We start from the raw sequence: 10,162 nt of genomic DNA on the forward strand, positions 1-10,162 counted from the left end.
TTTTTAAAATAAATATTAATGCAGATTGGTTGGGGTGCTTGTCTTGGCATAGGCCATGCAGCAGTTTATAAAGGAAAGAGGAAGGAGAAGTGAGCCTTAAATATGATTCTTACCATTCCTTAACCTGGAGCTCTGTTTCCTCCTTGCTGTCATCAGGTTTTGGGAACCAGATATTTGTACAGTTCTTTATCCAGAGAAAAGAAAAGACTGAGGTTGCATGCTCATCATCTCATGTTAAAGATGGATTGTTTTGATTCATCCAGCAGGGCATATAACCTTCCTTTTAGCTATTTGAGCTATAACTTACAACTTGCCTTGCTACCTCTATTTTTTTTTTTTTTTCCCACTCATCCTACTTGTTCTTTGTAAAACATGACAGTTGTGAATTGCGTGGTGCTGGTTTCTCTGAGAGAGATGAGGTGAGAATATGGAAAATCATTCATGCGGTTTGATTTGGTGACTGGTATTTAAAGTAAACCTGTTGAGTGATCTTTCAGTCTGTTATGCAGTCGGGGAGTGTTTGTGCACGAGCTGACACGGTGTATGTAAAGGAAATGTATTCTCCCTTATCAGAAGCCTTTTCAGCATGGCTCTGTCAGCTTTTGCTGTCCTTACTTCTGTAGAGAAGAATTCCTGACTCAGCATTGCAGCTGACGTGAAGATGTGCTGTTGAAATAATCGCCCTGGAGTCCTTAGCTGTCAGTATGCTGAATTTTTCCCTACTGCTGTTTGCCAGATAGCGTTCGGTTTACTTTTTGCTCTTCATCTCAAATATCATCAGTTGCAAGCCTGAGGTGAAAGCTCCCTGATGTGTTCTTTGGGCTTTTCGAAATGCTGTGTGTGTAAAGAAGTGAGATGTGACAAGTAGGAAGTTCTGTGAGCAGTTTGCTTTTGTCTGTATTGAATGTAATGATGAGGGTGAACTCCTCACTACTTCTGTGGTATATTATCCAGCTTTATTTCATTAGTTCAATCAAAGAGAGAAAGGAGAGAAATGGTAACAAAGGAACAAAATTTGTATATAATGAGGCAATCTAAATATAACAAATATAGCAAGTGCTTGAATTGCTAGAAAATACATTACAGCTTTTAGCTTAGCTCTCTCTTCAAACATCTAAATACTTTTTCCTATTTCTACCTTGGAAAATATGTGAACAACATGTTAGAAAAGCTTTCAGGTCTTGATTGGGCAGCTTATTGTCAGGAGTGACCTCATGTTGCAGTCTATTTCTATTTAGACTGCAGGGTTTAGTGCAGCACTCCAGAAGTGCTGTCTGACAAGCAGCCATTGAATCCGCGGGAGCAGTATGCATAACCTACAGCCAACAGCACACTTTGCTCTCTTTCAAATGAAGCATTTTTACATGAAGTGTTCGTTTGGGATAGCAAAAATCATCAGGATGGCCTGTAAAGTCCTGCTGCACAGGTAAATGCATGGAAGGAAACCGTTGCTTTGTGAATGCAGATAATGCTTTTTAACGTGATGTGGGATGAATGTATTCTGGGGATATTGTGAAATGAAATACTGTCAAAATTGCTTCTGTTCTTAATGAGAAATAAAAATCTGTGTGCTGTCAGTATATTAGCAAGAAAAGTTTTGAAATGTTCTATCTCTAGACAATGTATTTTTCCATCACAGGATATTTACAAGGATTCTTAATGAGTAGGGAGAAGGTGCAAAGGAGATTCTCAGGGGTGGGTTAGCATTGTGAAACAAAAGACGTTTACCTTTGTGTGTCTTGCTGTGTCATGCTGCATTGAGACTGTGTAGCAGTATAAGTTACAGCTCTTAAACAAATACTCTTAAACTGGTCTCTTAGTTCCAAAGTTGCAGTGTGTTTTCAGCTAAGAGCGATGGACACGTTTCTTCTCAAAAAGTGCTTAATTGCTGAAGTGATTAGTTGAAGCCATAGGCTAATTCTTTACATAGTAAGAGGATTGTTCAGGCTTTGGAATGCTGCTGAGTTCTGCACATCTTTTGCTGAGTGCTTCTAATGCATCTGAAGGTGTTTATGAAAAGCACCGATGAATGATCCTCCGCTGTGGGGCTGAAGGTTATGCAGTAAGATGGAAAATTTTGTTGTCAATCATGTCTGAAATCTTTTGGATTCTTTGGAGATGAGCTTGATTCTCCCCACGCCCGACACAGTTCCTCATTGTCTCAAGTGATAGTGATAGAACAAAACGATTCCAGGTCATCTCAGTTTCCTATAAATAGTTTTTGTACTTGTGCCCTTGACTCAGTTTTTTTGTTCTTTTCTACAACTGGTGTTGCAGTGCTTTGTGTTCTGATTGCCTCTTGTTCCCCTGCTGCGTCCTAGGGAGCAACTGTTTAATAAATAGATTTTTAGTGTATGTATATTAGAACTTTTAAAAAGTAAGCATACTGTTTGTAATGCAGCTCTTACAGAACTTGCTGAAAGTACCCATGTCCGATATTTAAGTACATCCATCTGGTTTGAAATATTTTTTTTCTCTGAAATTTTGTCATTCTTATCTCTCTTATCTTGTTCATAGGGCTGAACTTATTCACAGCCTTGCCCCTTGATTTTTTTTAATTTCGAATCATGCTGATGCTGAAGTTGTTTATCAGAAGACTTAAGCACTTTGTACAAGCAGTAGGGCTATGGGGCACTTCTGTGTATGGACACCAATAAAAAATGTTCACAAGATAAACGTCTTACCACTTCTAGGTTTGAAGGAAAATGTGTTGATGTGTTTAAATATCGAGCTGGCAAGCAAGTCCTTTATGGCTTGTGTTGCATCTACTTAGAAGAAGAAAAAGTAGAAAGTCTGTTTCGGGTGGTCTCATTATTTCACCTCTCTAGTGGTGGGTATAGAACTACTGGTGAACTCGATGAGATCTAAACAAGACACTTCTTGATGTATTAAAGCTATTCTTAGTTAAGCAGAGAGACCACCAAATGATTTTTCGAATACAAACAGAGCTAATATCAGCCAGAACCATCTTGCAGAGGTACCTGTTCAGCTCCCATTGAGGTGGCAGTTTTGCTCTGGTCCCTCATGTATTCATGAAAATCATTTTTAAAAACCGCTGTGGCTGTCGGTGCTGCTACGTGGCAGAAAGTAGATTGTGCTAGGAGATTCCAAAGTGCTTTACAAGTGGCTAAATCATCTCTTAAAACCTCTGGAAAGTACCTGCCTTGTACTTGAAATCTAGCTGTCCTTGGAGAATACTGCAGATCTGTTGAATGTTGCAGAGTAAAATTGTGCAACAATCTGACAGGCAGGGAAAAGTCCCTATGAACTGCAACAGTGAAGGAAAGCAAAGTACTTTGGAACTTGCTTGAGGCAGCGAGGTTAAAATCTGCGTTCTTAAGCAAGGTGTCAGGAAGTCTTTTAAGACTAAGCGATTAATATTTCCCATGGGAAAGACCGTACCTCTTACAGCTTCTTAATGTACTGATGTACTGAATGTTGGCTCTTGGGAGGCAGAAACCTGCACTGCTGCCTAGACAACTTCGTTTTATGACGGCATTCCACTTCGTCTGGATGGAGGAATCTTACAGGGACTGTAAATAAGGATTTACTTTGTTTCCTGTTTTTTCAATTTTTACTAGCTTCACTGTGTGTAGTTTTTTAGTATTTTCAAATTTATTTTCTATTGTTTTTGTGACTTCTATTGAATATGCCAAGTTTTGCATTTCACTAACTTATTTCTTCTGTATTGCAGTGCTCATATTTCTCCCATAAGTATCTTGCCAGCCTCTGCAGAGTAAGTACAATGACAGTGTATAATTTGTGTTGTTGCTATAACATATATCAGTATATTGTCTTAAAAGAACAAATGCAGAAGGTTTGATGATTAGTTATGAATGAAACATATTGTAGAAAAACTTAACATGGATTAATATTGATTGCAGAAGCATGAGAGCAGAGTGTGGTAAAATTTAGATTCCAAACCCCTTTGTTTTTATAATTGCATATTTCCTTTGGCTTTATAATTGTTTTCACAGTGTGTTTTCAGCACCAACTTTTGTTGTTTATAGTTAGTACAGTTCTGAAGAATTGCATGTGCAAATGTGGAAGAAAATTAAAACACAATTTTATAGCCCTAATTTTTATTTGCTTTGGATAATCTGGCTAAAAAGTACACTTGGTATACTCTGCTTTTAAAGAATATTCTGTTGCTGATGTACCTTCAGGTGTATACCCTGTGTCCTTCATCAGGTACTGGCTTATTGTCTCCCCTATTTGTTGGCTCTTGCCTTTTACAATTACAGTCCTGTTCAGGAGGTGCTACAGCCAACTGTGCTGAAGTGCTGCATGCTCCATGGTTGGCTCTGACCTGCTATAGATGCAGGATTTGATTGTTGCATACTTGTGTTTAGGTTTTGTACAGTTTGGGGTATAATATTTTGGGTTTTTTTTGTTAACTGTAGTCATGGTAAGCTGTTACTTTTAAGATACGTTCTTGTTTGGTTATTACTTGATAGAATATAGTGGTTTCAGTATTCCCCATTACCTAGAATAGTTAACCTGCGTTCTTTTCTTTTCCTTGAAGTATTTGGCATCAAAGATTCAACTGTTGTTTTTACCTTTCTGTATAGTTGATCAATGGAGACGAGGATTTTTGATATGAATTCTGTGGCTTTTCTTTTTTTCTAGCATTTTAGAACGAACAATCAGAGCAGCTGTGGAACAGCACCTTTTCGACCTGCAGAGCAGCTTAGATAACGATCTTAAACAAATACAGCAACACAGACTGGGCTGTAACAATGATGCAAAAAGTCCCAGCGGGGATGAGGAAGGATCTAACAACCAGTAAGATTTTTTTGTATCGGTGTTAAATTGTAGAGGATTGTATATTTCAGGTCTTCCAAACAAAACTACCCCATTACCCCTCAACCAGAAGCAAAAGTTAGGACTTCTGTTATTAGCACGGAAATTTTAAAGAAATTTTTAAGTCAAATCAGCTTTCAACCGACAGAAATAACGAACAGCTCTTGAAGCAAGTGTTTTATGTTCCTCTTATATAGCTACAAATTCCAAAGTGTAACTACTTTACTGCTGAATTTTGTGCAAGTAGTGTGAGACTTTATTTATCCCTCTCTTTATCTCATTTAATGTTACTTGTGACTCAGTTTTTCCATATATAAAAATTTATTGTAGGTAGTATTTCAGTTTCCTTGCTATGCTGTTCCACATCAACATAGCTATTGTACTTCCATAGCTGGCAGTCAATAAAACAGCTAACAGCAGATAGAATGAGCACTGTAGATGTATTTGTGCAGGACTTCAGTCTCATTTGATCAGTTTTTGTTATAGATCTTAGTGTTTATGGGTGTAGTGATTTCCAGGGCAGCACTGAGACACTCTGACCTGCTGATGTTTTATCAAATATAAATAAATGATCACAATTAATTCCCAACTCCAAAAATGTGACATTAAGTAGGGCTTTGCAACATAAGTTCCTTAAGGTCGGAGCTTGAAATGGTGTGGAGTGTTCAGAGGGTCAAATGCTGTTTTCTATATCTGCTGTTTTTAGAAGTCTTTAGTCCAGATTCTTGTCAGAGATAAGCCAGTAAGAGATCATAAAGGTCATAATCATTGCTCATAATGTTCAGTTGTTGTAAGTTGAATTTCAGGGTTATAAATCTAATTTCTTTGATATAAACTCTGAGTGGGTGAACATTCCCTCTTGTAGCTGAATCCCGTTAGTTATGGCATAAGTGTTTTAAGTCTGGCTGGCTTCACAGAAGCAGAGGCTAAAAGTACCATCACTGCAGGTTTGAAACCCAATATGCCCTTCTGGCACTGTCTCTACTTCAGATGCTTCTGTGTCGTTCCACTGTGGATTAACTGTAATAGATGATACATGATAACATTCTTGAAAGAGGTCGTCCAGGTTCTTTAAAGCAGCACAGTCAACATACTGTGCAAAAGACAGACACATAGCTGAATAAATAACTAAAAACTGAAGTCATCAGGAGCGGATTTCTTAGGTGTAACAAAATAATTACAGGAATTAAAGAAAACGTAACTAAAGTGTAGAATTGCGGACCATCCTGTTTAGTATCTAGAAATGCTTCTAAAGTAGTTTGGTGTTACCTGAGGGAGGAGAAGAAAGGCAAAAGTCAATGGCTTGCAATGAATTATGGAATCATGGTGACAGACATGCTGACGTATAAAGAATCTATGGATAAACAGGAATGGTGTAAGTTAGTTTTAACGTGGATGTGCTTTTACAAACCTTAAGTTGAATGCTAGGAATATAAAATGTTAGAAATAATGGGATTTATTGGTGAAGGGAACACTTTGATACTAACTTAAATCAGCTGACTTCAGTATGGAGAGGAGTGCAGTCAAGCAACTTCATCTAGTCAAGGTGGTTTCGGATAAATCCTTTTTTACATATTTACCACATGCTGTTGTAGAAAATCTCAGGAGTGTGTATAAGCTATATAAAGGTTGATTGAGGGCTGGAGAGCAGGTTACTGATGTTTTACTGTTTGTTTCTTTAGGAATGATGTTATTGAAAATAATGACATTGGTAGCAGTGAGAACACGGGAGACTGCTCTGAAGTATTGGTTAGCACAGATTTAGGCAGCGAAGATATGAAACATGATACTGTAACTGAGGAGGAAGAAAGTGTTCAGGTGAGAGGAAGAGCTTCCTGTATATGAAAATTATGAATTGCAGTGACTTCAGCAAAGTGCTTGGGGCATCAGAGTCTTCGTAATAGCTCTGATGCAGCTTTATGTGGTTCAGTTGCTTTGCACAGTTAATTTCCTTTTCTGCTGTGCATACTTTCTAGACATGCAGAGAAATCTTTGTGTTCTTTGCTGCAGCTTATTTGGACCTTGACTTTTCTCTCTTTTTGCAGGTACTGGCCCTTCCTTCTGCTGAGGTAAGTTAGTGCATCAACAAGCATAGCAGTGGTTAGAATAGCATCTATTTTAATAAAGGCTTTGTGAGGAGAAGAGGGTCTAGGGCTGTGACAGTAACACAGCCCACAGTATGAACTTCTACTGTATTAAGCAGTGGTAGAATGTTAATACGAGAACTGAAACAGGAAGACATTGTTTTGTAATTGGCTGTTTCTCAGCCTTTTCTTTCTTCTCACAGTTTTTGTCTGTGAGAGGGATGGATGTCCTCCTCTTTTCAGCATATCTTCATTTCCTGTCTGCTTGAAATAGGTTCTGTTACTTCTCCTTGAACCTCTTTGCTTAGATGTTTGAGTTCTGCTGTGCTGACAGCTTGACCCCCTCCATCCTGCTGAGAGCTCTTATACTTGTGGTTTTACACAAAAGAAAAAAGAAAATTAAACTTGTGGCCTCTTGAGAAGAAAGGTTCAGTGTTTACCTGTTATCTCGAGAAGTATTGGAATTGACCATTTGTGTTCCTGTACAGAAAAATCTGTTTAGTCCTGCGTGAACAGAGAGTAGGATGTGACGTTATTAGTAAAAATAGAACATTTTATATATTTTTAAAACTGTTTTGCTCAGAAAATGAAATGTTAATGATGCCTGAAGTTGCTGCTAAAGTTCAGAAAGCAACTGTGTTCTTTCATGGATCTCAAATGACTCTCTGAATGACCTAACAATCTGGCTTCCAGTCGCAGCTGTTATCCTTGCATATTGCTTTAGAATCTAATTCTATAAATCTAAATTTCGGTGCATTTTATTCTCTATCAGTGGTTTCAGTAAAAGAACAGCTGAGAAATGTGAATGATACTTTTTAAGAAACACGTTCACTTCAGGGCTAAAAGCACATTACTGCAGTAAGAATGTGAAGGGAGAGCATGATGCATAGGGAATGTAGGAGAGTAAAGATGAGCTTCTGTACGTGAGCTTTGCTTTAGGTCTGAAATGGAAAAAGGAACAACTGATTCTGCAGCTACAATAAATGTGATTCTCTGCAGCAGAAAAGCTGTTATTAAGAAATTGTTTGCTTGAATTGGAACCTGGCTTGAGGACCGAAATAATGTTGGAATGGAGTTATGTCTGAGGAAGGGAAATATGTTGCTGTGTAAAATAGTCGAATGCTACATGCATTTGAGCTCAGAGCAACTTAAAATATTATTTTCAGACATCTTAAAGATCAGCTGGGGCTGCTTTCTAAAATCTGAAATAAAATGTAACATATTATTCAAGAGGGAGATAAAACATTTTTCCAGTTACTTTCTCCCAAAGACAGTGCTTCTCAAAAAAGGCAAATACTGGGCTTTGGCTTAAATATTTAAAGCAATCTTCTTGTGCCAACTTCTAGTGTACAAAATGGTGATGTTAATTAATCTGAACTTGTTCTGTGAGATGGTGCCATAAAAATGCCAGCATATCCTCATCCCCTTCTAGTTCTGCTGCTGTTTTATCTAATAATGGGGATTAGAAGTTCCTTCTAGGAAGTCTATCAGACTTGATTCATTTAATATAACGCTAAGCCCAAATCTGCATCCCACTCAATTCTCTCTGAAACGTAGAGTCGTGGCAGTAAGTATTTCCTGTCACCCCAGAAGTCACGCTCTGACCATTTGCAGTGACAGTGTTGGTGTCTACCTTTTAAAAAAAAAAAACAAAAAAACAAAAAAAAAAACCAAAGCTTTAAATTCTTAATCATGGCGTGTCTGAAGATAGAGATTTCACTGTTGGTCTTTTAGTGAGTAATGCACTGAATTGTTGACCTCGCTTTAAATGTGGAAGTATTGCATTGGTTAAACAGTGTGAGTTCTACACATGCATAGAAACTTGTGGTTTTCATTCTTGAGGGCTTTTTTGTGGTCCACAATTACAGAAATATTTTCAATCTTTCTAAATGTACTTTTTGCCAACAGCCTGCAGATGTATTATTGAAACAATGTGATAAAGATGCAGATGTTGATGGAGAAAATAATAGTGAAAGGTAGGAATTTTTCATTTATCACTTATGTGGCAGAATGTGTAACTTCTGAGAACATAAGAGAAACAAAAAAGATTATTTTTTTAAAATATTTTGGCACAGTGTACCACTCAGCCATTTGGGAATTAATGCTGGTAACAGTAATTAGCCAGAAAATTTTAGATTCATATGCAATTGAGTTCAGCACTGATTGGAGTATTGAGTTTGAGCTCATTTGTTTCAAAATGTTTATTCCTTGTTTGAGCTGTTTCTGTTTCTAGGCTGTTTGAAGTCCAATTGCTTGTTTACATGTTTCAGTTCGAAACTGTGAAGAACAGAGGTGCCACCCCCAAACAACCTAACTTCTGCTCTGCAGAGTTCTAGTGATCACTTTAAGGAAATCAATTGCAATTCTGCTAAAACTGGATACTGTATGTAAGAATGAAATGCATTTAAAATGATAACTGGGTCTGTTTTGTTTCTAGGCAAAATAGTATTTTGGTTGATGGCAATGATAGAATACCTTCAGAAATGTTTCTGGTAAGATGATAATTTCATTTCTATATGCAGCATCTTATAAATGTAAATACAGACATGCAAAAAAAATCTCAGTAAATTTAGTTCTTAGTACTCTGTGTTGTGTTGGTTGGGTAGCCACAGAATTTGCAAGATCTGCCAGATCTCATTGTCCACCTTTTTGGAGATTTTGGGCAAGGCAGCAAGATTATGCTTATGCATCTTGTGTAAGAAATACTTTGTTTATGCCAGTAATTGGCTAATGCTGTGGGAGGGAAGAAGAAGCTTGTTTACAGTTCCTTATGAAACATGGGAGCACCTTACTTGAGTAAGGAAATAATATATATTTTTAAAGAGTTTCCAGAAGTGCGAGGAGCAGCACTAAATAGTTAACTGGTTTTCAGTTGCTAAATGAGAATGAAGTTGTTCTGTGCTGTTATTTGTATACAGGATTCAAGTACCAAAGCTTGTGATCTCAATGCAAATACTGATTCAGAGGTGTCAGGGGATGGTGACATTTATGTTCCTGAGGAAGCTCTGAGTGTCCAAGTACCACGTTTAGATCTGAAGAATGCATCTGATGGTGACAAATGGGAAGGTAATTTTTGCTCTTTAATTCACAATATACTCAGCTAGTTAGAATAAGTGAAATACTTTACGAAGTAGGAAAAGCACTCTGGTAACTTACCCACTTTCCCTTTAGCTTCATCTGAATAAAACATTCCTATATGACTTGGCCAATTTCACTGCATATAGCATAGATCTCATCTTCTTTCAGATCTTTCTGCAACTCAGAAGGGACTTTAA

The 10,162-nt window shown here is 37.5% G+C and overlaps 2 protein-coding genes across 2 annotated transcripts in view; one reads left to right on the top strand and one right to left on the bottom strand.

Annotated features, from left to right (window-relative positions):
* The window catches only part of PKD2L2 (polycystin 2 like 2, transient receptor potential cation channel), an 11,892-nt gene extending 11,114 nt beyond the window's left edge, over positions 1-778 (bottom strand). Inside the window, exon 1 of the mRNA XM_019620315.2 lies at positions 753-778. Within this exon, the coding sequence (XP_019475860.1) occupies positions 753-778 (26 nt within the window). The remainder of the gene's footprint in view (positions 1-752) is intronic.
* On the top strand, positions 357-10,162 carry LOC104913283 (protein FAM13B-like). The gene is made up of 8 exons (XM_010719092.3): positions 357-1,426; positions 3,695-3,736; positions 4,630-4,785; positions 6,486-6,621; positions 6,849-6,872; positions 8,796-8,863; positions 9,325-9,379; positions 9,806-10,162. The coding sequence occupies exons 1-8, from the start codon at positions 1,308-1,310 to the stop codon at positions 9,989-9,991; spliced, it is 786 nt and encodes a 261-aa protein (XP_010717394.1). The 5' UTR covers positions 357-1,307; the 3' UTR covers positions 9,992-10,162.

This window comes from Meleagris gallopavo, chromosome 15, assembly GCF_000146605.3.
Source record: "Meleagris gallopavo isolate NT-WF06-2002-E0010 breed Aviagen turkey brand Nicholas breeding stock chromosome 15, Turkey_5.1, whole genome shotgun sequence".
Taxonomy (NCBI): Eukaryota; Metazoa; Chordata; class Aves; order Galliformes; family Phasianidae; genus Meleagris; species Meleagris gallopavo.

What these genes read in the sequence shown, in the direction of transcription:
- LOC104913283 (XM_010719092.3), top strand. Translation starts at nt 1,308, where the DNA reads ATGCATAACCTACAGCCAACAGCACACTTTGCTCTCTTTCAAATGAAG. An exon ending in GAGGAAGGATCTAACAACCA is followed by an intron (nt 4,786 to 6,485) that starts GTAAGATTTTTT and finishes TTGTTTCTTTAG; the next exon opens with GAATGATGTTATTGAAAATA. An exon ending in TACCTTCAGAAATGTTTCTG is followed by an intron (nt 9,380 to 9,805) that starts GTAAGATGATAA and finishes ATTTGTATACAG; the next exon opens with GATTCAAGTACCAAAGCTTG.